This window comes from Seriola lalandi, unplaced genomic scaffold (assembly GCF_002814215.2).
Source record: "Seriola lalandi dorsalis isolate HSWRI2012SDOR001 ecotype SW California unplaced genomic scaffold, Sedor1 jcf7180002054480, whole genome shotgun sequence".
NCBI classification, from domain to species: Eukaryota; Metazoa; Chordata; class Actinopteri; order Carangiformes; family Carangidae; genus Seriola; species Seriola lalandi.
Window position 1 is genome coordinate 150011 of NW_019525033.1, and position 27185 is coordinate 177195.

Here is a 27185-nt window from a genome sequence, read left to right on the forward strand (position 1 = left end):
TTTGGTCAAATAAAGTGATTTTAATTCTGATTCCGGCTTTCAGGAAAGGGACAACGTAACTGTAGGTACAATGATGATTATGATTAAAAAATAAATAGAAAATAATGGCAATTACAATGTGTTACAAAATATGTGGAATAGTTTAAATATTAAAAAACTTTTTTTTTTCCTAGAAATTTGCAGTTAAATAGTCCATAATTTCCAAATATAACATTATTGTGTTTGCTCAAATTGGCAAATAACATCACTTGTTGTTGCCTTGTCGCCCACAAAGGGTACAGTCGGAAAATCATTCATAGAAAAAACTGTCAGCTTTAAAAAGTCGTATTAAGAATAATTTCAAACTCGGCATCTTTAACTGCATTTCTCAGTGTCAGCTGACTGTTCGATTTCTGTCATACGTGCGTCACGTATGTATGTACGACCTCAAAGTTTTACAGTTGTTTATAATTTTCTAACATACAGTATGTATACAGTGCCAACGATGATCCATTATCCAACTAATAACATTAAAATGACCATGATTAACAATTCATTTGATACACACACGTTCTCTAATGAAAACAGCTGATTATACAGTACATAAACCCGCATCGTGATGGGTTATACATGTCAAACAATTTAAAAACATACAAATAGCTTTCGAATGGCAGAAAATGCCATGACACACAGCATTTACAGTATGTCTGAAACCCCCTCCCCAAAAGAGGGTGAAATCAACAGAGGGAAAGGTGGGAGCTTTCATATATGTCACAGTGCTGAAGGATGTCGGAGATACAATGAACCTCAGCGATCTCCCAACTTCATGTGTTAAAAATGTCTATAGTACATCTGGGCCTGGCCCCTCATGGGCTGGGCTTTATCTGTCCTTGTTTACTCTGAGGTCGTTTTTTTTTTTTTTTTTAGTCCGTCACTGGACTAGAGAAACAAAAATGTGACCTCTTTTAACTGCCATTATCCTACATGATTATTATGTATTAAAGGATAAGTCTGTTGATATTCTAATAAATACCATAAAAAGACCAAAACCAATAAAGAATCTCTGTGTGTATCAGAGCCTGAATCATCTCATTCCTCTCACTGTTTCCAAAACTTTTAAAAACACCAGCGAGTCACACTGTTGTTTTTTTGCCGTGTAAAAACATGTAAAAGTTCCACACGGACAACTTGTTGTTTTGTTTTGGCGATCAGTGGGAGGCGGGGCTACACTACACAGCACACAGTGCTTCTCAGTATTAACCATTGATGATCAGTATTAAGGTGATCGGTGACTAGAAGCATTAATTCCAATTTACCGATCACGTAGTCCTAGTTCCTCCACTACAGTGAACACACACACTGTAGTGTATTTTAACTCCATGTCCCACACACACACACCGTCCTGCTAGCACAAACACTCACTACACCGTCAAATGTGGATTAGTCCTCCACTGAAAATAGTCCCTAAGAAATGCACTACTTCCTCCAGTTTGTTTGATAAAAAACAAAATCTTTTATATGTGAGCTGTTTTGAAAGATTTACATCTGCAGTGGGAACCAGTCGGCGTCAGAGTGCTGACAAACTAACACCTTGTTGACTTTGGTCTTTTCTTGCACTTCGTTGACAGAATATCACGAGCCTTACCCTTTAACGCAGTCTCTCCCAAACTGGGGAGTTACATCAGGTCGGTGAAAGTAAAGCACAGAAGACGTTTGTGAAAGGACTTTTCAAGTAAACTTGAAGACAATGAACCAACCCAGACTCCACCAAACAACATATACAAAAATAAGGACAAGAAAATCCAATGAGTTTTTCCTCTGACATCCCACCTGATTGAGACGTTTGTTTCTACTTTTGAAAAAGGTTTTGCTTTTTTTCCCTCGACATTGCGTTGTGCTGCTGTGATGATGCTCCAACTTCAGCTACTAAAACCTATAAATACAGATCCTTCAGCCTGTGGTTTGTGCTATAGTTTAAAATGCTGGTCTGTGTGTACTGTTCTACTCTTCATCATCCTCATGACAGACAGTCTTCACATGTGGAGAGTGTTCCTTCCTTTTTCCTCTACGCTGCACTGAATGGACTTGACACACAAAAACACAATCATACACACTCTTGCGCATTAATGCACACACACACACACACACACACACACACACACACACACACACACACACACACACACAAGTAGTGTGTGCCAACAGAGACGGTGCAGGGCCGGGCTACAGCGAACAGAGGAGCGGAGGCTGGGCTGGAAGATGACGGCGTGAGAGTCTGAAGGTCGTCAGTTGTTCTCGAACAGAGACAGCAGGTCGTCGCTGCTGTTGTTGGGAAGGTCGGGGGGGCCCAGGTAGGACAGCAGCTCGTCCGGGTTGGTCAGCTCAGGAAGAAGCTTAATAACACGGCAGAGACGGAACAAAGAGAAAAGAGGAATGAATTTAACCAAACTTTTTTAGTTGCTCTCTGTTGTAAAAACTTTAAAGAATTACCCTTAAAACAAAGACAATCTTTGCATAAAAGAAATGAGAGACAGATATTTAAAAGGTGTGTCAGAACATTGTTCACATCGCCGGCACTGCTTTTAGTATTAGTTGCGTTTTGTGAGGTCACTGTGACCTTTGACCATCAACATCTAATCAGTTCATGCTTGAGTCCTAATGAACGTTTGCGCCAAATCTGAAGAAGTTCCGTCATGGTGTTACTGAGATATTGTGTCCTCGAGAATGAGACAGACGGATGGACGGAAAACAATATGGCGGCTCTGACTGTCGCCGGCAAGGACGAATAAAAACACGAGAGAATTTTTGACGTGAGAGGCACCGATCATCAGTCAGAAAGCAAATGATATTGATTGATAATTAGCTGTTATTCTTGAGTGTGGGGAGGAGAGAAAGTGAAGGATTTTTAATTGAATCTGTCACTTGCAGTTTGATAAACGTGGATCCTCAGATCCACAGGTTCTCACTCACATCTAGTGCATGATCCGCTCCCTCTCCTCCAGGCGCTCCCGGGCCTCCCAGCCCAAAGGAGCCATCGCCCTGCAGCCGGGAGGTCTGGGTATTGCTGTTGCGCTGCGGGAGTGGACTGCCGGCGTCACCGAGACTCTGGTTACCGTGAACGCCTGAACCGTGCTGCTGCTGCTGCAGGACGTTCCCGGGGTGTTCGATTCGTCCAGAATGAGGCGCCTGACGGTGACGGAGGACAGGAGAAGAAGAAAGATATAGAAGCAACACATGAATCTTTATTTTAAAGGCAGATTTCTCCAGTATTTTCTCAGTACGTTCACAGGAAATCACACTTCACATGAAGCCCTGTGGCCTTTCCTTGAGAGGCTGAACAGCAGGAGTGTTTGACAGCAGAGGAGGAGGAACACTTTGTTCTTCCTCTACAAACCGTCAGCAGACAGCCGAGCAGCTGCGTGCGACAGGTGGAATGTGGTTTGGTGGCTCAGACCTGAGCCAACGTCTCCTCAGTCAGTGCTGTCGACTTCAGGTTCAGTTAAAGGCTCTCGAACTCTCGACTCAGCAACCAGACGGAAACGACAGTCATGGTTACGTAACACGCAGCTCGTACGGCAGCACATTGTCAGCAACATGCACTCACAGTAGGTTTGCTGCAGCGGCTGTATTCACTTCTTCTCTCTGGGAACTTAAAGCACCTGCTGAGCTGTGATGATGTTAAATCCACAGCATCTGAAGAACTGTGAAGATCAGGAAAATAAAAACGATCGGAGGCCTTTGAAACATCCTCCTGTTGTTCTTTGTATTAACTCTGAACCACCTGCTGAGTGTTTTACGGTTATTTATCTCTTTCATTACTGAAACTATCAGCAAATTAACTTTTATTTCCCTGTTAGTCCTCTCTCGACTGCAGCTGCGTCCACACGACAACGCTTTCGTTTTAAAGCTCGTCTCTTGCTGCGTTTCCTCCTCCCGTCCACACGACTCGAGTATTCGAGGGGTCCGTGTTAAATGTGTCTCACCTGGTCAGACTGATAGGGGAGCGGGGGCGGGGGTCCAGAGGCGTACTCTCCTAGTGTCGGGGTGCCGGGAGTGTTGGGGAAGTCTGTGAATCCTGTTTGGCTGGAGAATCCCTGGCTCCCTGCAGGAAGCACGACGAGTCAGAAAAGACAACACTTTTACTTTGTGTTGCGTCACAGTCACCAGTGCATCCTGGGAAAGAAACTGCTTACAATCACATTATATGTTATGAACCATTTATTGAATGTTCTGGTTTGTTTTTAGGGCTTTTAAAATTTTCTCTTATACACTAACAAACTACAGAAGAGAGAAACTTCCCTGTTTGTTTGATTTAGGAATTATAATGACTCGACCTGAACCTTTCTAAATAAACATAACAATGCACAATATCTCAGCCATGGATTGTTTTGCTTTAGCAAGACGTCTCTCTTCATCTCGAAGAATTCCCTCTGTACTTTAGTCACACTACATCTCTAATGACGTGCTGTATCATCTAATTTCTTGTCCCCTGAGACAACTCTGCTAAATCTGTTGTGTGTTTGTCTGCTAATGTCTGACAACAGGACTTAAATTAAATCCATGTGGTGTGAAATTGTGTGACATTTTCATGAACGAATCTCGCCTGATGTCATGAGCAAACGAATAAGCCCAAATGTCACATGCTCCGCCAGGTGAACCACTGGTGCCAGAAACAAACTATCTCTCACTCAGAGCACAGCCTCTGTCTGGGATCCACAATAGTTTAGTCTTTATTTACTTCAACTCCAGAACGTCACAGACTTTAATTAGAGGCGGGTCTTTCTGTCTAACTCCCTCTGTTTGATATCTAGAGTTGGTCATAGTTGTTAGTACGAAGCCTCGTTACCGATGACTTCTCTCTCTCCCTCCCTCTCTCTGCTCTTATGTTTAGATATTCCTCTGCCTCCTTTAGTAATAATCATACATGGAAACAAAGTAGTTTATTTGCTGTAATGGAGGCGAGGCTCAGTGTATTGGAAGCGCTTCTCTGCTTCCCTGCAGTTTCCGAGCAGCAGGGAAACACGGTCCAGACCTGAACCAGGTTTATACCCAGGCCAAATATAGAGACAAGGAGCTGCAGCTGTAAACACCTCGCTAACAGAACCTATGATCACTCAGTCAGTCAGTCTAATGAAGTCATATAAAGACACCACTAACTCGTCCACCCCCTCCTCTGAATCTACCTGGCCTGTTGTAGTCGGGGGTGTTCCTGCCTCCTGAGGTCAGACTCTGGTAGGGAGATGACGCCGGCCCCAGAGCAGCGATCATCTCCATGACGTTCGGCAGGACCATGTGACTCGGGCTGACCGTGCGGCAGCGTTTCAGGACCGGACCGTCGGGCTCCTCCTTTATGTGCAGGTCCGGTTTGACGGGCACCGGCCTCCAGCCGCACACCGGGTCGATGGTGATCTCCTCGTAGTCGGAGCTGAGGACGGAGGAGAGGGAAACTGTCACGTAAAAGAAAGATACAAACCTCCTGAGAGTCTCAGTCACAAGCGAACACTTACTTCTGGATGTAGACAAGAATACCCAGCATGTACTGGTCGACCTCCAGCCCCTCGAGCAAAGCTGTTTTACTGTGAAGGAGCAGAACAAACAGCTGGTTAAAACTTCACTCAGAGACGTGGATGTGATTTTATGAGGTGGAATAAGGACGTACTTGCAGACCGGACATCTCCACGTCCCTCTCTCACAGTTAAGTTGCAGATAGGACTCCAGGTCGAAGCACTACAGAACAGAGACGTCCTCATGAGACCACTGATGTGTGCGTTGAGGTGAGCACCGTGTGTGTGTGTGTGTGTGTGTGTGTGACCTCACCTGTATGTGTCTGCAGTCGTGACCTCTGGCCGGCAGCTGGATCCGTCTGAACGTGATCGGGCATTTGAGGGAAACTTTGATCGCCGTCTGCTCCACGCCGTCCTCGCCGTTCAGACCGGGGGTCCCAGGGATGGTGCCGCTGCTGAAATTTCTCTTTACTGCAACACAGAAGGAAACACAGTCACTTCAGCGATCTACAAACACGACCGGGCGATGTTGTAAAGGTTCTAGCTGAGGCCGGAGCCATATTGTTTTCAGTTTGTTCGTCTGTCTGTCTCATTCTCTGGACACGATATCTATAAAATGCCTTGAAGAAACGTCTTCAAATTTGGCACAAACATTCAGAAGCGCTTAACGATGAACTAATTAGAATTTGGGGGTCAAAGTTCAGAGCCGTGATGACCACATTGAGGGAAGTTCTTCAAATTTGGGAAAAAGGTTAGTTCACCTGGACTTAAGGACGAACTGATTAGATTTTGGTGCCTAAAGGTCAAAGGTCAAGGTCACGGCGATCTCACAAAACATGATTTTGACCTTGTGAACGCGACTTCTACAGAACACCTCACTTGTAATGTAATCTAAACATATCTACTGTAATCTAAACTAGGAAGCAGCAGCTATTGAGGGGCTTTCAGTATAAAACGTGCTGGATTTTGAACTCACTCTTAGTGATGCAGTGCTCGGCCGGCAGCAGCCTCTTTTTCATCAGCCCCTGCAGGACGGACCGGACAGACGGCCGGTGGACCAGCTGTAACACAAACAGGTGGGACTGGGAGGTAGAGACAGAGAAGTGTGTTTAAAATGGCATTTGATCGGTTTAATGTGAAACCTACATTAATTGTTGTAACTGTACACCACCCACTGAGACAGGGAGGTGTCATGTCGAGGCTACGTACACAACAGCAGGCTGTTACTGTGATCTGGACTGTGTTACGTCCCGGCTGACACACTTGCTTCAGGTACAGGGGCTTGTGGGAGGTTTTGTTGTCGCCTCTTTCGATGGACAGAGGAGTCGCGTTGACACTCACCTGATAGTAGAAGAAGAAAAGAGTCAGAGTTAAATGAGAGGTAGAAGAAGATCCAGGTAAAAAGGAAGCATCACAAAGACTCACACAGACACGACTTACTTGCACAGAGGCGGGCCAGTTAGTGTTCATCTGTCTGTCCTCGTGGTGGTAACACTTGAACTGCAGCTCCAGATCAGGCCTGCAGGGGGAGACGCAACACAGCCGTCAGGGGGGGGAGACTGGGTGGGGTTATCAAACATTCCTCATTTGTTTTTCCTCTTCTGGTGTTTTAAATTTCTCAGGAAGAGAAACCGAGAGGAGGTCCACAGCTCTGAGTTCACACCACGCTACAGAAGGTCACAGCTAAAAGTCACCTCGCTACAAACTCCAGTTTTATTCCAATAACCAAATATTTTACTATTTATCCTTCATGTTACTCTCAGAGAATAAAAGTTCAGGGCTTCAACCAATGTTCTTTTTTTTTTATCATATCCTCCTTTCTCTTTGGAAACTCCATATTCGTGTGTGCGACTTTCGAGGCGGCGTGATTTGTTTGCTGTTTGGGGGAATTTGGAGGGAGGAAGTGAGGGGGGAAGGATCAAGGGAACAAAATGTAAAAATACATATACAATGCCATATATATGCCACAAAAAAAAAAAAAAGAAATGAAATGAAGAGGGAGACAGACAGAGAAGAGTCTCCTCCAGGAAGTGAAGCTGTTTTCTCTGCAGCTACAAGAAAAAAGAAAAAGAAAAAAAGACAGTGAAAGTTCAGAGATGATGCTGCAGAAGAAATGAGGGAGTGGAAATGTTTTTACAGAACAAGTGGCTCCTAAGAACTTATTGCTCAACGAAGGTTACATAAGTTCAACCCAGACATCCTGTACCGGTTCATTAGGTGTAAGGACAGAGGGACACAACTACGTCATTGTTCATGGGAATGTCCTGTTATTAAAGTATTGGTGACTTCCTTTGTGTCTGAATGAATGTGTGAGAAGAGAAAGATGGGAAATCTTAAATATTATCTGGACACCAAAGACACAATTACTGTGTTCAAGAAAAAGTAAAATAAAAAGGAAATAAAAGGACAACACAAGGACCTTGCACAGGTGTCAGGTTCATTTATGGACTTCCTGTTCAAGGCCAATGCTTTAAAGAGCAACTTTACATTAGCATTATTATTATTGTTGTTGAGCTGGAGACATAATCACATAGATTTTGAAGCTGTTTTATGTGAATACATGTGATTTTTTTTTCCAACGCCTGTGAAACATCACCTTTTTAGTTTTGAAACAGCAATAATAAAATGAAGATATACATACTCTTGGTGGTTAGTTGCATTTATTTATTTATTCTTTGTGTGTTTTGTTGCCATTGCCATTTTTTGTAATATTTATGTAGAGAGGAAAAGAGGAGGCCCTGAGCCTCTCTTCTGATTGGCTGACTGTTTTCTGAGTGATCCAGATTTCAGGTAAAAACACTCAGAGAAACCAAATCCTGCAAGGTTTAGATGGTGGGTCCAGGTGGGCGGGGCTTGGTGACTGCTTTGTTGTGACATCACAAAGTTCCAGAAGTCCTGACGGCTGGTTTTAAGGCTCAGTTTCTGAATACAGGCTGTGTGCATTTCTCTGTGGACTGAGGCTTTGATACTTTCACAGTATTAATATAGAAGCTAGAGCTGATCTATAATCACACTACACATGGACACAGACCTTTACACTGGAGGAGCTTTAAATGTCTGACATAGAAACTCAACAATACAAATATAATGGTTCAGAGACACACACCAGCTCAGTGTGTGTCTTCCTACCTCAGCATGAGTGTTTTATAGACGGAGTCTCTGAGCTGGAAGGCGTGGTTACTGACGGCCAGGTTGTGCTCCAGTCTGAACGGCTCCAACACGACACCGTCTCGCACCGGGAAGGTCAGCCGCAGGTCGTCACTGGGGTTACCTTCACAGGAAAACAGAGGCGTCGTCTTCTTTGCGTGTTTGTAACATTTATTTGTTTATACTGCGCTCGCTGCAGGGCGGAGTCTCACCTGTGGAGGCCTGCTGGGTGTTGATGTTGGGTTTGGTGTCTGGTGGAAAGTAGGGCGGTTTTGTGTCCTGGCCCGGGGACAGGTAGGGAGGTATGGAGGTGCCCGGCGTCATCGGAGGGGTGGGATTCCCTCCCATCGGAGAGCTGGGGTACCCGGGCATCACTCCGCCCCGACCTGGCTGAGATACGAGGATGAGGACGAGTGTTAAGAACGTAAATGTTTCATAATAAAAGCTCTCTTATTATCATCACATATTTCTGTGTTCTTATTAAACTGAACTCCTTTAAAAGTGAGACTGGGGCGAGTGCAGACCTGACTTACCCCGCTGACTGCGGCCTGTGTGAAGGCATTGTATCCTCCTGCTCCTCCCGATGGCAGGCTGCCCTGACCATTGAAAGGCTCTGTCTGGAGAACACAGACAGGAAACATGACACTCAGCTAATGATCCGTTTATCTGGAGCCAGAAGAGTTTAGCACTAGTGTAGGAATTAGATCTGTGTCTCATACGTCTTCAAAAACATTCAGTAGAAATTCTTTTTCTTTTTTATTATCAAATATCATCAAATAAAAAGGGAAAAAAGCTTCTATTTTGTCGCTCCTGCGTTTGTTATAAATTTTTTGTGCAAACTGCTTTTATTGTGAAGGACTCTGTAACTTTTGTTCTGAAAAGTACTCTATAAATAAATCTTTACTTACTTATATTTCTTTAATATCCAGAGTTAACGGACCCTTACACTTATTGGGCCATTTATCTGTATTTTTTCAGTGTCAGTGAATTATCGGTCAGGCTCTTAATTTGTAAGGTGGAGGAAGTGATTACTTTATAATACTGTGGAGGATTGGGCTGGACAGCTCCAGGGGGGAACTGCGCTGGGTTGTGTGATCCAGAAGGGTACTGTCCCATGAGAGGCATCCGGCTGGAGGGGTAAGAGGGTGAGGGGGGGCATCTCTGCTGCGGACCAGGGGGGTACTGCAGGGGCTGGGTCGGGTACCCTGACATCCCACCGGAGCCGTACTGCTGCACTGGAAAACCCTGGGAGCGACACAAGACAACAAAAGTTATTATTTCTATATATTATTACTGTGTTTTGTTATTTGTTTTCTCCGTTACGACTGAAGTTACGATCACATGACCCTTAAATTTAATTCAACCGCCCCAAGACGTGATATCAGAGATTTAACGTAAACAAACTATCAACAGTTTGTCGTCAGGCAGAGTGTTGTCACACTAAACTTAATAACAGGAAACGCATCATCGTGTGTCATCAGCAGAAATTCACAGGAGAAAGAACAAAGAGAGATTAAGAGGAAGTGAAAAGGTGATAATGTCATAATTCATTATCAATACTTATGCAGATTATTTTCTCAATGTTGAAAAAAACAATCTAATAGTTAAACATATTCAATTAATAACAAGAAACAAGAACAAATCCTCTCAACAAATATTCAGCATTTTTCCTTAAAATGTGACATAAACAATGAATGAATTATCAAAATAGTTACTGATTGATTTTCTGTTGACTGACTAATCGATTAATCGACAAATGTTTTAGCTTTACTCATAACTGTCACTTGCATTTGTAATTTTATAAATAATTAATAATACACACACAGTTGCCAGTTTATTAGTCACATGCAGCTAAAACTATGAAGGTTATAACGTTGCTGATGTTGAAGTGTATTGTGTTACACTTACAGGTGTTTCTAATGTTTTGATCACCCCACTAATATCAGTGACGGTCGACTAAACGACGAACATGTATTGATTAGGATTTATTGGATAACCTTCACCTGAGTGTATCTAATGAACTAGAAACTGGATGTATATATTTCGTTTCATAAAAACACAGCACATGTAAAGTGTGCAGACGAGCGGAGCGTAAACCCTCCTCACTGACCTCGGAGTGGAAAGGCCGTTTGAGGCCCTGCTGTCCACCGGGATAGCCCCCGTGCTGGGCCATCTTCTGCGTCTGTGCAGGGTGAGAGGGATACAAGCCCCCCGAGGAGGGCGGCGGTCCGGGCCTGGAAGGGACCATCCCACCAGGGTTCATCCCTGGAGGGCCGCGGGGGCCCGAGTGAGACAGGAACTGGGTGCTGTAAGAGGATGCTCCACCCATCTGGGAGGGAAAGGGAAGTACGACAGCGGGGGTGAAAACAAAGCTCACTTGGTATTTGACGCAGCACAGACAGTTCAGAGAGTACAGTGGTGGTGGTGGTGGGGGGGGCAAAGAGCAAACAGTGAGCACAGGGATGTAGAAACACTAACAGAGAGTGTAAGAGAAAGAGGTTTACATCTAGTTAAGAGCTGGTTTACACCAACGAGGCTGCAGACAAATCTGCCGTTCAGCCTGTAACTACTTCTCATTTGAGCTCTTTAATAAGAACCAACAGAGACGACGCCGCTGTTTGCCGAGCTTCTGCACCGACTCCCATTATGTAAATAACAAGTCCATAGAGTAAACAGTCTGGCACGAGAGAGCGGTGTCAAACTGTGTGACGTCTCTGCAGCTAATAAGAAACACGTGTCATGAGTGTGTGTCAGCAGACTTCACACCCGATTCACAGCCACCGAACACCACAGCTCCAGACCAGGGACGCAGTCCACAAAACCCCCAGAGACCCGGTTTTAAAGACGACCCCTGAACTTTGACTCAACAGGAAATCTTTGGTAAAAAGTAGAACTAAAAAATCAGCTGAATGTAACTACCAGACACATTTAAGTGTGATACTTATGGGAAAAACATGCATCTAAAAATCAAGGGTCAGGACAAACATAGAGAAGAAAATTAAATTAAATTTAGAAAAAAATGTTTAAAAATATGGTGATTAATAAATATAAAACTGAGATATGATCAGTGTAAACAGTGAAAGTCTTTTTTATTTACTTTTTTCTTCCATTTCTTTTGGTCTCCATCTCATAACACGCTGGAACTCCTAAACTTACTTATTGTTCAGTTTTTATTTATATTTTTCAATATTATTAGTGATTAATCTTTGTTCCTATTTTCTGACTACACATCGGCCTGTAGTGAGAGTTGTCGTAACGTTAAGGTTTAATAACTTGACGCCTCAGCCTTCAGCTTTTCAGCCAATATCATGTTTTATTTCTAATGTGCATTTACTATATAAATATTAATAAGGATCAAAATAAAATGAACTGAACTGAAATTTTTCAGTGCTGAATGAGACTTCATCTCATCATGGGTCAGGCTATATATGTTTTATATATTGATAATATATTAATAATAATTTGTTTTGTTAATTTATTGCTTTTTTTATATAATGACCATAATAGCCACTTTAAATGAATAATAATAGCCATGTTTAATTATTTCGTTTAATTACAAAAACAGAAGTGAGAGGTTGTAATTTGCTTCTTCCGTTTTCTGATTCATTTTTAATTCTTACCTCAGCCAATATAATAAATGTAGATGATCTGATGTGAACCACGCTAACCAATGCAAACTCACTTCATAAGATGTTGTGATCAATCATTTCTAAAACATGAACGTAGGAGACGTCTTCAATAAGATGGGAGATCAGAGTCTTAACCGTTTATTTATGTCGTTTATCTGTTTAATTTTTCACATTCAAGACTAACATTTGACTAAAAAACTGATTATCTACCAGTGAAAGCTGAAGACTTCCTGCTCAGGAGTACTGGTGTAAAGAGTGTAAACAAACTAATAAAAAAGTGCCATAATGTGTTTTAAATAACTAAATAACCGACAGGAACAGGCTGGATCTGCACTGGATCTATTTTTATAGCCCAAAAAAAGTCAAATAAAAAGAGTGTGACCTGGTGAAACGACACCACTGCAGATCCTGGGAAACCTGCACACTCTAAACTCCAGAGCAATCATTTATTTCCACTTATAGATCGCTAAAATGCCTCCTTCAGAATAAGAGAACAAGTGCAGGAACAAGTGTTTCCAATCAGGCAATGAACTTGAGTCCAGTCACAGGTAGAAAAATGCAGGATGAAATAAACTGAAATAAAAAAATATTTTAAGTGTTTAAATTTAAATTAGGGACGGAGTTCACAAAATTCAAATCTGTATTTAGTTTATTTATAAATTGCGAGTACATTGGAGTTATGGTTGTGCAGCTTTCCCAGTCCTCACTGAAACCAGAGTGTTTCCCCTCCTGTCACTCACACATGTTTGTTTACCTGTCCATAGCTCAGCTCCTGGTTCTGTTTCTCCTGTATTGCTGCAACAGTTGCCGTGGCGGTGGCAGTTGCTGTGGCAGCGGCGGCGGCAACGGCGGCGGCGGCGGCCTGAGTGAAGTCTGAGGGAGGACGGACGCCCAGAGCGGCACCTCCACTGTTACCAGAGTAACTGCAGGGAGAGGGGGAAGACGGGGGAGATGAGTGGGCAGTGAACTTGGTGAACCGAGCGTGCGAACACGAGGCGTTTCGTCACGAGCATGAGTCAGAGCCGTGGGTGAGAGCGGCCACGCTGACATATGTCGATGCAGAATCCCACAGCGACAGCACGCATGAGTACAGCACATAAAAACACACGAGGCTGCTGAATTATCAAAGTCATTTCATGTTTTTATTTCATGTTTTATGTTTTTAAATGAGCAATAATTCAAAAACTCTGTTGTTTTAAAAGAACAGCAAACTCAAAACATCAGTGTTATTTATGTTTGTGCTCCTTTCATCTGCTCTGACAGTGTTGTCTCTTCAGTTACATTTTATCATCTTTATTTAACAGTTCAGCTGTATTTTGCCAAAAAGGAAACACTTCTCTCACTTGTATATTTTCACAATAAAACTCCCAGACCGTGTCCCAAAGTTCTTTTATATACAGGAGAGCAAACATGAGCTGAGACACAAAAAGCTAAAAAGCAGATGCATTTCTATTGTTGTGGTTAAATTATGGAACAATAATAACTAATATAAACTTTAAAATGTGTAAATAGATTTTGGAAAAGAAATGATCTACAAAGCTATTTATGAGGGTTTTTTGTGGATAGCTTAAATTGATAAGAATGTAGGAAAGGCCTGAGCCTGTTCCGTCACTACTTAATACATAAACCGTTGACTGTTTTGCAGTCAGTATTATTTATATTTACTGCTTTATGTGTGATGACTGAAAGAAAACTACCACTACAATAAAACGTTCAGAGTTTATTTTAAGTGACAAAGAGCAAGAATGTTTGTGTGCAATTTGAACAGGATACAAAACAAAGTGTAAACGGTTCAGTTCAGGGGCACTGTTGGACAACGTGCGACAGTGATGTTATTTATTTATTCAGTAACGAGTTTACAGCTTGAAATTCACAAGCTACTTCCACACTGCTACATCTTTTACGTTTAAAAACGCATCACTTTTGCTACGTTTCCAGATATTTGGAAACACTGCTGGACTCGTTTTATTTTAAAAACTCTGGGGTTGTGTTTTATTTTGAAAACTCTGGGGTTGTGTTTTATTTTGAAAACTCTGGGGTTGTGTTTTATTTTGAAAACTTGTGTTGTATCTGGATGGACAGAAACTGAGACATTTGAAAACGATGAGGTCACACCCACGGTCTCCCCTGATTGGCTCTCATCAGCCTGGACTACCAGTGGTGAATACAACATGAGAATGAATGACAGTGTTTCTGACCTTGCAGCTGCAGAGTCGACAATCTGCTTCCTGTTTACAGCGGCTCGCACATGCTCAGTGTACGTGATTGGTTGTGTATGTTATTTTATATTATATTATATTTCAGGCGTGTTAGTCTGGACGGAGATCGTTTCTGATACAGAGCTAAAACAATCGTCCTGACGCTCCAATAGTTGGGAGTTTGATGGAGGGGTGATATCGGTCTGGTCTCTGGTCGGAGGTTGGAAATGCTGCTGCAGGTAATTTCAAAGTTGTCTTATTTAAACTTAGTGTGTTCTTGGCTAATGTGGTCAGTGTTACGTTCAGGAGGCGCCTGTTATTTTGAGTTAGGAAGTTGTGTAACCACAGGCCGGCTGCTCGATGGTCAGTTGATGTTCGTTTCCCTGAACCTCTACGATGGAGGTGGCAAGTGAGAAGTTAGCGTGGTCACATTTACGGGAAATGATACAGGTTGCCAAATAGTGGAATCTCCCTTTAAATCATTGCAACATCATTAACCCGTCTCTCTGTTGTGCTGGTAAATAAACAGTAAAAACGGAGCTTGTTTAGTCTGTTCTGTTGACTTTTCCTTTTGTTTTCGCTGCTCTCTGGTCGTTTCAGTTGTGGTCGTTAGAGGCTCGTCTCAACCAATCAAACAAACGGCTCGTGTAGCCTACGTCGTCTCCTGCATCTTTTAAACATGACGAGTTATATTTACGTGCAGTAATATTCAGTCAGCAGAAAACCATCACGTACCTTCCGCCGTAGGCTGAGGGGGGGTTGTAGGCAGCGCTGGGGCGCCCGTACATGACTGGATGGCCGTAGCCTTTAGACATGGCGTCTCCGTACGACTGCTGGCCCATGAACTGGGAGCCCATACCGGGACCCATACCGGGGCTGCCGCCGGGCATCATGTGACTGCCAGAGCTCTCACCTGGACCCATGGGTGCACCGAACACCTACAGACACGGAAAACAAGGGGGTGGAGTCGGGGGATGTTATCACAGTCATATCAAGACTAAAGTGAATCAGAGAGAAGGTGGTGGGAGTCTTAAGAGTCACACTGAAACTACACTCAATATTTTGGTTCCACTTTGACAATAAGACGATCTTATAAAAGGATTTAAAGATGGTTTATAATTTGGTTGTTAACACTTTATAAATCAAGTTTATAATATTAAGTTATAGCACAGTTTTCATACATTGATGCAGGCTCACTATTTGGCAAGAAGCAGGTCACTGTTTCCCTTTTTATCTAATGTGTTATAACAGCTTATAAATGATTTCTAAACTAAAACTAAAAATAAATAAATATATATATAATAACAATAATAATAAAAATTTTAAATAAAAATTAAATTTATAGGCCTTGATTTAATACTATATAATATACTATACAGTAAGTGCAGTAAGCTTTTCTCTGCCTCTGCTGTTTCTGGTTTTGTGTGGCTGCAGCACAGGAAACAGGAGGAGGAAAGGATAACTGAGTCATGTGTTACCTGGCTGTGTGTGGGATTGGTCACGCCCCACACTGTGGTTACTACAGAGAGAGATCCTGCGTGCTGATTGGTGCCTGGTTGCCAGGAGACTGGGTCATTTAGGAAGGGGCTGTCGCTGCTGCAGGAGGATACAAAAAGCTGCGTTACAGGGATGGTTGGGAAGGTTATGGAGAGAGAGAGAGAGCATTCATTCAGATATCAGGAGGCGTTCAATATCACCACCTCGCCATGTTTTATCACTCACTCATCAGAAACAAAGCGTGGTTATCATCGGGGCTCATTCAGTGTTGAGAATAAGCTCATGAATTCATCAGTTACCTGTGTGAGCTAACGATTAACCTGAGCGTGGTTTATTAATCTGACAGCTGCGGTTACCCTCTGCTTCCTCCTCCGAAAACCATTTCCTCAACAGGAAACGACCGCAGCAGCATTACTGTCACAACACATTATATTCAGGGTCACTGAAGCCAAAATCTTCCCCACCATGACTGACTGGTTTTCTTTCTTTTTTTTTTTTTTTAAATACCTCACTGTTCATTATTGTAAAAGAATCACAAGCTTAAAACTCGACATTAATTCAGATACACATGATTTAACTGCCGGTCTGTGGGTGTTGCGTTGATGGTTTTCCGGAGGGAAGCGGAGCAGCCAACAGTCTGTGTGTCTGCACTCCATTAAAGGCCGGAGTGAAACTAATGAAGACGCTTCCAGAGAACACTCAGCAGTCGATTGTCTGAACGGGTTTCTAATTGAGGATCTGACTCCGACTGATCCCGTTTGACGGAATTCACTCATTGATTTTCATCGACTCTCCTTTTCTTTTGTTTATTTACGCATCAGTCTGCACGGAGGGGAACCCGGTTTTTAGTTTAGACACTCGGGATATTTCCTACTGGAAACGCTGGTTTTAAAATGAGCTTAGCTTAACGACTCTGTCACGCGAATGTGCAGATAGCGAGATAAGACAACCCAAAGGTAAATGACCGGCTTCGTGACCAGTCGCACCAACATTAGGCTGCGTTCAGAAGCCCTACGAGAACCAGGCTCAACTCCTGCAGCAACACAGTGTGACATCATCAGTCAATCAAACACATGCAAGTCCACATTTCTGACGTATTTCTACAGTTTTCCTTCCGATCATAGAGACAAAAGATAAAATAGCTGCACCAATGTTGTTAAATCCCGTCTGTCAAGGATTACAAAACATTCAGCCTTTGAACACATCGTCTGTCGATCAAGCTGGACTTCCCGGGTCGTATTACACGTCTCACACCGACGCAGCCCCCCCGCTTTGTTCTGACTCAGAGGAACCATGTGACAGAGAGAGAGAGAGAGAGAGAGAGAGAGAGAGCTGGACTGAGCTGAGCTTGTTTCGTGATCCAGGCCCCTGGGGTCCAAAACAAAACCATAACAAACGCACCGCTGGGGCAGGGCAGGTGAGGTGTCACATGGTTCACCCGAGGACACAGTGTGTGTGTGTGTGTGTGTGTGTGTGTGTGTGTACCTTTGTGGAGTGGGAGGCAGGGAGGGTTTCATGGAGTTGAGGGGGTTCATCGGATGAACGGGGGGATCATTAGAGAGCCCCCACTGTCCTCGAGTGGCAGCCCTGAGAGAGGGAGAGACCGTTACTCAAAGCTCATTTGCTGCACAGCAACAATTTCTCATCACTGTAGCCCACACTGTGTGCACAAAGACGTAGTGCCCTCCCACTCAGAGCCACTCACTTTAATCTGTGTGCATGTGTGTGGACTGTGCACATCAAAATGTTAGCCTATCACTGACTGCTGTAGCTCTGATACCTCTCAGAGGAGGGGGCGGGGGGGAGGGGTGCTAGGAGCTAAATTTAGCTTGCTGATTTCAAAAGGAATTTAAGAGAACAGAGATGTGAAGAGGCAGACTCTCCTCTCAGCACACCGACGTACAACCAGCCGCTCGCTCACCCCCCCAACACACACTCGTTCACCTCGCTCTTCCATTTGATTCATTTAACGCCTGTTTATCTGCCACTTTCCCTCCTTCCACACCAGATGTTTTCCTCCACGTTCCCCGATCGCCGCTCCGTCGCCGCTCTCCTCCCACCTCCCCGCTAATGATTTTCTTTATCTGATGGTTTTCAACTGACATGCTAATTCTCCAACATCAGAGCCTTTGCTTCAACATCCCCTCCCCCTCGTTTCTTCTCTCTGGTTTCCTTTTTTTGCACTTTTGCAGATTTGGGTCAGACACCCTACATCTTGTATAGAAGGAGGGGGACTAGGGGAGGAGGGGGGGGGGGTCGCTCAGATCACATGACTGCAAATACCTGTGTTCCCTCCTATCAAAAGGCAGCGTCAGCTTCCCAACAGCACCTTGTAACTTCCATCACAACCACACAAAGAGGAGGGGGGGGGTGTAAGATGTCTGTCTCTATCAGATGTTGCAGCACAGTCTGTACCTGCAGAGGAATGATTGAGACACACTGTTCCCTCTCGGTCTCTTCGCCTCCTTTGACCTCAGCTTCATCACTCCCACCCTGCCTCCTCTTTTCCTTTCTCGTCCCTCTTCAGCTCTCGGCGACTGCCGTCACACCGACAGTCCGAACACACAACTCAACCCTCAACTGACCCTCCGCTCCTTCAGCCACTACCGCATTTTCACCATTTAAGCCATGACACAGAAAACATGTTAGTTTTTCTAATCTCCCTCTATAACTGCAACTGATGTTTATTTTCATTATCATTTAATCTGCCAATTATATTCTTAATTAATGGTCTGGTCAGTAAACCATTAGGACAACAGGAGAAATGCACTCTGGTGAAACTGTGCATGTTCTATGTACTGTTTTATATTGGCTTGGGTTGATATACAATAATATCGAGTATCGCAATATTTCAATCAAATATTTGCAGTATTAAAAAAAATGCTTCAAAATTTTTTGAATTTTGAAATATTTAAAAAACAAATAAAAACATTAAAATATATTGCATTTTTTAACTATTTCAAAATACTTCGAAATATTCAAAATTTCTAAGTATTTCAAAAAATACTTTGTAAATAGTATTTAAAAATGCTTTAAAATTAAAAAAAAATTTAAAAAAAAGATTTATATTATATGAAGTGGCTGAAGTCAAAAGATCAATATTTGCAGTAAAGCTTTAGCTAATAAATATTTTCATTATTGATTCATCTGCAAAAGTTTCTTTACTGTAATATAAGACAAAGAAAATGAGCAAATTTGAGAACATGGAACCATCAAATGTTTTTGTTTGACACGCAACATAAAACAACAATAATTTTCTGTCAATCATCTGATCAATTTATTGACCAATCATTGCACCTCTTAATAATACCGTGAAACAACTGTGCACATTATATGCACCAACTGTTTTACACTTTGAAGAAGTGGCAGTCAAACTGTTGATATAAGTGGAGATGAGACTAACGACCTATCGATTAATCTGCCAGGAAATATGTCACTTCAATGAAATGTCTTAAAACATTTTATTCTGTGACACGAGACATTTTCCAACGTCTTGTTTTGTTCGACCAACAGTCCAAAAAGGCAAAGATAGATAATGTACAAGATTGTACAAAATACTGGGATCGGTATCGGGAAAAATAAAAAATCAGATTGTGCGTCCCTGTTTTAAAACAAGTAAAGAGGGTGAGTGTTTATTCACGTACTAAAACTCAATATTGTATCAAGGGATTTCCACCTATACGCACCATTAAATTAACATTACAACTAGATGCTTCATGCTTTAATGCAGAAGTCATAGGACACTTTTATTTGATCATAAAACACAAAGAAAAAGTTATATCTTAAACTTTAAACACGTTTATTAACAGTAATCCAAACATACTGTAATCTCTATATATTAGTTTCAAGCAGCTGATTTTATCTGGAGCCAAAAAGCTACAATCAAATTAATTTAAACTGGTCATCAATGTAATCCAACAGTAACAGCGATCAGTGTTAAAGTATGTATGAGGCGCCTGACGAGAAAGAGGTCGGCAGCTTGTCAGTAAAGATGATTAAACAGTCCCTCCGCTACTTAATCAATTAAAAAACAAACACCCCTTTACATAATTTATTAAGTAACAGTCTCTCACATCAATGAATCAAGGTTCTGACTTCACTGACTCTTTTGTTTTGACAGCCACTTATCACGACTCACGATCTGTCACTTTAATCTTCTGCGGCATTAATTCACAGCTGATCAGTCAATCAGATGATTAAATGATCTGACAGGAAATTAATCAGAAAACGATTTGGATAATTGATTATCGGTTTAGGTTTTTTCTCACAGACAAAATGAGAAACCTTCGCTACTTCCACGTCCAGTTTGAGGATTTTTCTCTGTAATTTGAATTTCTGAACTAACAAAACAAGAAATTTTAGTTTGTGTGGAAATTGGGGATTTCTTTGTTTTTTTTTTTAATTCACATTTTCACGATATCAAAAAAAGCGAATCATGATAATATCGTGTATCGCGATATTTTGGGCCTGCTAAATTTTTTCTTAACAATATTTGACATTTTTGCACAATAAAACATATTGCTAAAGCCAGACACTCTGGAAGCTTTACAGGTGTGTTTTGATGAGACACAGCCAAGACTAATCCATTAATTGAAACTCAATCAGCAATTATTTTGATCATCAATTAGTAATTGTTTAATTAAAAAAAGCCATTCGCTGGATCAAGCCTCAGAAACTCGAGAATTTGTTGCTTTTCTCGTTAAATAAATGTCTCTTGGTTTTTAAACATCATGTAATTTGTGACATTTTATTGGCCGATGTATCAATCAAGAAAACAATGAGCAGACTAATCAATGATTCAAGTAACTGTTAGTTGCAGAGTCGATTATTTGATCAGTTGAATTTATAGGCAAAAATGCGAAAACATTCACCGACTGATTTGCCGCTTTTTTAAAATCTTCTGACATTTTACCGACCAAAATAATGAATCAATTAATAGAGAAAATAAGTGGCAGATTAATCGATAATTCAAATAATTAGTTACATAAGCTACAGACCTAATATCTACTATTTAATATGGCAGCCTACACGTTTCTGAAATGTGCTTATTTGACAGAGAACTGAGGAAAACAGTTTTCCTGCTGCAGGAAGAATAAACCTCTCGACATTCACGACTAATGGAAATGATTAGTTAAGTGTCTGACTGCAAACATTCATAACGCCATCTGCAAATCTGAATAAGCAAATCAGCACAGAACAAGGCCGTCGCCTGATAAACTTACAATACGAGTTTAACCGGTGACCTGCAAGCGCACCTGCGTTTACACGAAGAGTCTCAATGCGACCGGAGAGATTAATACAGAGAGGAGCAGCAGCGTCGTGAGAGGCCAACAATGAAAGACGAGATGCTGTTACTGAAGGAACGAGGGACCGGCTCACACTCATAAAGGACAGCGTGTCCGCCGTTACAGCTTCCTGAGGCTTAATGGATAGAATATCTTTTACAAAGCGTGTATCAAGTGTAATGTTGTATTTAAGCTCAAAGACACAATTTAATTTCTAATTTTCCTTCCCCTCACACAGATACAAGACTAGAAGAAAAAAAAGCTTCGTATAAAAAAAGGGAAAGAAACGTAAACATACGAGTTTCAGTGCGGTGTGCAGAGGTGCACAGGTGCACAGGTGTGAATGAGCCTGATAACACTGTAAAAAATATCGCTGTCTCTATCTGTTTTAAAAAAAGAACTTAAAGCAGCTGGTTACTCTGAGCTTTTATTATTATTTTTGTTATCTACCATTTACTGCTGATTGTGTATCTTTAATTAAACTGATATATGGACTGATGGGACAGATGTTTTGGATCATTTAGTTTTTCTATTCAGGCAAAACACCAAACGTTTATTCCATCAATAATAACAAAACAAGATATCTGAAGAAATAACTTGAGCTTCAGCCTTTTCTCAAGCAACATCACCAAATGTTTATTCAGGCCAAGTCGATAGTAAATCAATAATTACTACATTATTTATTTATCTTTACTTATTTAACCCTGTAATCCTGATATAAAAGTGCAAACGTGCAATATTTCAATAATTCTATTCCACCAAGTGCATTTTTATATTGTATATTTTAACTATCACTCCATATTTCTATATATATATATTTATATATATTTCTACTTTTCTATTTATATATCATAGTATAAGGACTTTTTTTATTTTTACATTTTATGTTTATATTTTAACTTAATATCTTTATAATCCTGATTCTTGTTCTCTATTCTTTGCTGTTACATTTCCGTTCTTGAGGGAGCAACTGTATCGTCACCTAATTTCCCCCTAGGGATCAATAAAGTATTCTGATTCTGATTAATTGGATAAACAAGATATCTGAAGACAGTAACGTTGGCTTCGGCCATTTTTCAAGCAAAAACACAGAACGTTCATTCGTTCCAGCTTCATAATAAAATCGATAATTTGCATAAAACAAGATATTTGACGACATTAACTTTGTAGTTTCAGCTTCTCAAACGTGAGGATTTGCTTGTGACTAAGAATATCTACAACTTCGATGTACGAGTTTCAGTCAGGTGTGCACAGGTGTAGAATGAGCTCGATAACACTGTAAAAATCTCACTGTCTTTATCTGTTTTTAAAAAAGAACTTAAAGCAGCCAGTCATCACAACAGAAAACCCAACGTTTATTCATTACAGCTTCATAATAAATCCATAACTGTATAAAACAAGATATCTGATGACATTAACTTGGGTTTCAGCCATTTGTCAATCAAAATATGTCAAATATTCTGTAGTGTCAGCTTCTCAAATGTGAGGATTTGCTTTTAATTAAACATATTTAGCATTTGGACGATTGGTCGGACAGAAAAAACTTATTACAGACTAAATGACTATTTGAGAGAATAATCAGCGGATTAATTGCTAATGAGAATAACTGTTGCTGAGTTTAGAGCTACAGGTTAAATGTGAAGGTGCACACAACAAATCCTGAAGCCTAAAACCACTGCAAACATCTGGAGGCTCCAAACAGCGGCAGCTTCAACACAAACCCCTTCACTTCATTCTGCAGATTTCAGCCCGTTTAAGTATTTATATTATTATCCACAGACCCCATGTAAACACTGACCCACTCTGACTCAGGCTCTGGCTTCAAGCCAAGACAACATGTTATTGTACCCATGATATGTTCAGGAAGTCACGGCCAGGAGGGAAAAACAGGCTCTGGCAACCTCCAGCACCTCAGAAAACACATTGCAACACAACAACAAGCCGTGCATGGTGGAACAACTGTAGTGTGCAGAGACGAGCGCATGTAAAACAGAAACAGAATTCCTTCCACTGATGTGATTATCGATCTATTTTTGCTAGATGATCAGGCGGATGTATGTACCTGCCCGCACCTCCTGCTGCATCAACACAAACAAAACATGCCGCTCACATTTGCAGCAGATCAGAACAAAGCGTTTCTCTATATGTGTGTGTGTGTGTGTCTCTGTGTGAGTCACTAAAAATGCGAATAGCAGATGTTTTGTTTCACTTACCTTCCTCAGCTGCTCAATAAACGCAGATACGTTGAAGCTGCGGGTTCACGGTTTAAAAAAAATAAATAAAAACCAAAGAATACTGAGGAAGTTGTGATAAAAAAAAAAAAAAGAGTCCTGTCTCAGTGAGGCTGTGCTGTGTTGGTATCGCTGCCTGACAGCGTTAAGTTTCCACTATGTGCCTGGTTTAGAGGAGGACTGGAGACGGAGCTGTGGAGGGTCTTAAACACGCCGCCGCCGCCGCTGCTGCTGCTGCGCCGCTGGCACCGTTAGCAACCGAATGCTACTTAGCTAGCGTCAAGTTTGTGTCAAACGTTAGCTCGCTTTGCGCTACATTAACTTGAAAGTAGCTTGTTAGCAAAGCGGCTAACTAACGAGCTAAGCGCTGTGGCTTGATAATAATAATAATAATAATAATAAACACGAAGCAGAAGAAGAAGAAGCAGAAGCAGAAGAAGAAGAAGAAGAAGAGCTGTCGGCAGTTAGCTTACCTTCCCCCGCTGCCAGACGGTGAAGCCGCTTGTAGACAGTTAAGTTAGCTAGCTAGCTAAGCGACATTAGCCGGCCAGTAGTGTCGCAGTCGGTGCTAACGAGAAGACAAGGCTGCTTGTTGACCGTGTTATCGAGCATTTAATACGCTATTAATATGGTCTTCTAGCTTGTTTTCTGTCTGTTTTCACATCCCAGACAAACAGGGAGTAAGTACACTATTCAACACTTTCTATTTATAAGCGTATTTATTAAAAAAAAAAAAAAAAACAACAAAAAAACGATGCGTATTTAGTAACTATGAGGTTAACTAACAAGCTAGAGTTAATTAAAGAGAGCTGGTTGCAGTCTGTGCTTGGGCAGGACATAACCTGGCACCTCACTCCACCTCCCTCATTGCACAATGACCCGCTGTAATATATTCATGAGATCACAGGGCTAATGTCTCCCCCACTGAGAAAGGCATTTCTCCCTGTCCCTCCTCCTCTCCTCCTCCTCCTGTAAAGGCAGGCTGCTGACTGACTGACTGACTGACTGACTGACTGACTGACTGCAGACCAGAGCAGCAGATCATTTTAGAGAAAGAAAGAGAGGGACAGGGAGACAGAGAGAGAGAGGGATCGACAATGACATCACCTGTGAATGATCACGTGTGTGTGTGATCCATGCATCGTGCAACATGGTATGTGATTTCCACTCAGAAGAATCATGCACCTGCAGCACCTACACATGCACGAGTTTGTGCACCTCACGAGCAAATTTACATATTTAGTTGATTTTTGAAGTAAATACACGTTTAAAAACGAGCCTTTCTTCACATGTTAATGCAATATTACTCTTTTATTTTATGATCTTAAAACATAAGTAAAAAACAGTAATTGTTGCATGTGCAAAAGTTTGGGCACCCCATGAGCAAATTACATATTTTGTTGATTTTTGGAGTAAATGCACATTAATGCAGCTCCTGCAGCAAACAGACATGTATAAATAAGACTTACTTCACATGTTGATGCGTTTTTATTATTTATTTCATGATCTTAAAACATAGGGAAAAATAAACAATAATTATTGCATGTGCAAAAGTTTGGACACCCTACTTCATCCTCCTCTTTTGCAGATATCACGCTTGCCAACCATTCTTCCTGCACAGTAGGGCTCCATGATATGCAATATATATATATATATATATATATATATATATATATATATACTGCGATTATTTTGGCAGATATTGCAATTTCAGTTGGAATGGTCATTTTTGCATTTTATTTTCACTGGAAAAATGTTGAAAATGATGATGATGTGATTTCTGTTGGTTCTTGTACCAAACACACTTGTTCCTTTACGTCTGGAGAATATGATTTATAGACCGGGGCGGCTCTGCAGCACCACAACACGTATGGTGCTAATAATGTACAACAATGTCATGACACATTTTACCTTCATCACAAGATTATTACAGATCCTGTGATTTGGATTTTACACTTGGTCATATTGCGATTTTCCAATTACATTTGAATTAATTGTGCAGGTCTAGTTAAAGCATCAGTGATGTTCCAGTCAGGGGGCTGTGAGTGTTCTTGGCTTCTACAACGGGACAAACATCCAAAAACAGATCAAATCAAAATTAGAAACACAAGCTGGAGCTTTTTGGAGCGGCCCTCACAGTCTCCTGACCTGAGCGTCACTGGAAATCAGAGGGATGCGTCACAGTGTGCGATGGTGTGCATGTTACACTGACTTTGTGCCTGAAGGACCAGATGTAAAGGTTCAGTACGTGTCGACATCAGAGGGTTGTAAGGACTTCTCAGCACCTGAAGATGCAGAACGGTTTGAATAATAAAGATTTTTGCAGATTCAACTTTAGTTTGATTGATTAGCTGAGGGAAATAAAGTGATATATGTCTTTATAGAGGAGAAAATTATGTAATTATTGTACGTGAACAAAAAATGGGAAAAAAGGAGGGAAATCTAATGAGGAATTTATGTCAACTACAATGAAAAAAATGAAAAGACTCACAGTTTTCCAGTACGAAGGCAGGAAGTTCTTAAAGTTTTGTAAAAAGTTTAAATATGAGCCCTGCCTTCAGAAATTGTGACCTGAGGTCAGATACCTGATCCAGAAACACCTGCACGAGATGACTGGACTGATATTATCTATGAAATCTCCAAGAAGGAAAGAAGACGTTTTTCTTTCAGGCTGCAGAGTTTGAAGACACGGGGAAGTTCATCCATCACGTGTTTGATGCAAATGTCTTTGTCTTTTTATTATTTCCTTCCTTCTTTAGTGAAATTTGATATCATGAAACTGCAAATCAGCATTCTGGTTCTGTTTATAAATCCTGTTTCTATCATGGATTTTATTTATTTTATTAGATCTTATTTTCTTTTGTATTAAAAACGTGCAGTTATGATTTCTATAAACTTTAATCCAATGATTATGTTGTTTGTTAGAGCCTTGGTATATTAAGTATTAGAGTTAAGTATTATATCGATACTCGCTCAGCCGGGCGTCCAAACTTCTGCACAAGCCACATTCCTGTTTTTAAGTCCTTGAAATAAAAGGTAACAGTGGATTAACAGTTGAAGAAAATAAATAAAATTTTACCAGGAGTCCCCAAACCTTTGCATTCACCTGAATGCATCACACACACACGCACACACACACACACACACACACACACACACACACTCACAGAGGTATGGAGTCTGTGTCACTTGAAGCCAGTGTTGCAGCAGCAGGGCCAGTGAGTGCTGGGGAGTCATTAGGTGTCTGCAGTATCTTGCCAGAGGGCAGTGCAGCGTGGAAAATAAAAAGTCCAACCAGCCTCTGTTTTTCAGACCTCTGTTGCCCTGGAAACAGGTGCTGAGATTTCCCATTTCTTCATTTTTCTCTACACTATCCATATCACCCCCCCCCTCCTCCTCCTCCTCCTCCTCCTCCACCTCTACACTCCACACTGCTGCTGCTGCTGCCTTTGCTTCTTCCTCCCCCACGACCTGCCGCATAGTACAATCACACACACACACACACAGTCCCAATGTACTGCAGTCATTTCACAATGTCACAGGACGGAGGCAGCGACTGCTCCGCTCTACACCCAACCTGAGAGGGTGCACACAGCTCAAGTGTTGACCCCGCTCCCACTCTGAATCACTGCTGCAACAACCTGACCTCCAGGAGAAAAGAAAAAACACAAGGGGGAGATGGAGGGAGGAGGAGAGGAGAGGAGGGGGGGGGGGG

General features: G+C 41.7%; 1 protein-coding gene across 6 annotated transcripts; it reads right to left on the bottom strand.

Annotated features, from left to right (window-relative positions):
- zmiz2 (zinc finger, MIZ-type containing 2) lies at positions 1 to 24358 on the bottom strand. 6 transcript variants are annotated; one of them, XM_087175653.1, is made up of 20 exons: positions 23944 to 24358; positions 23453 to 23489; positions 17440 to 17541; positions 15936 to 16053; positions 15193 to 15395; positions 13014 to 13182; positions 10741 to 10959; positions 9663 to 9875; positions 9155 to 9247; positions 8843 to 9020; positions 8613 to 8754; positions 6693 to 7002; positions 6460 to 6565; positions 5797 to 5954; positions 5639 to 5706; positions 5487 to 5555; positions 5163 to 5404; positions 3963 to 4081; positions 2950 to 3165; positions 1 to 2372 (listed from the first exon to the last, which is right to left on the bottom strand). In XM_087175653.1, the coding sequence occupies exons 3-20, from the start codon at positions 17487 to 17489 to the stop codon at positions 2265 to 2267; spliced, it is 2781 nt and encodes a 926-aa protein (XP_087031779.1). In that variant the 5' UTR covers positions 17490 to 17541; positions 23453 to 23489; positions 23944 to 24358; the 3' UTR covers positions 1 to 2264. The 6 variants fall into 6 exon arrangements, with proteins under 6 accessions (XP_087031779.1, XP_023268217.1, XP_023268219.1 ...); XM_023412449.2 differs by lacking the exon at positions 23453 to 23489 and having other exon boundaries at positions 6693 to 6824; positions 6924 to 7002; positions 23944 to 24349; XM_023412451.2 differs by lacking the exon at positions 23453 to 23489 and having other exon boundaries at positions 6693 to 6824; positions 6924 to 7002; positions 9164 to 9247; positions 23944 to 24347.
- Positions 24359 to 27185: the final 2827 nt, after the last annotated feature.

Bases quoted from the DNA above. Each gene is read 5' to 3' on its own strand.
- zmiz2 (XM_087175653.1), bottom strand. From the start codon at position 17,489: ATGAACCCCCTCAACTCCATGAAACCCTCCCTGCCTCCCACTCCACAA. The intron at 5,955-6,459 runs GTGAGTTCAAAA...TCTGTGTTGCAG, and splicing joins CGAGCACTGCATCACTAAGA to TAAAGAGAAATTTCAGCAGC. The intron at 5,707-5,796 runs GTGAGGTCACAC...TCTGTTCTGTAG, and splicing joins ACGACTGCAGACACATACAG to TGCTTCGACCTGGAGTCCTA.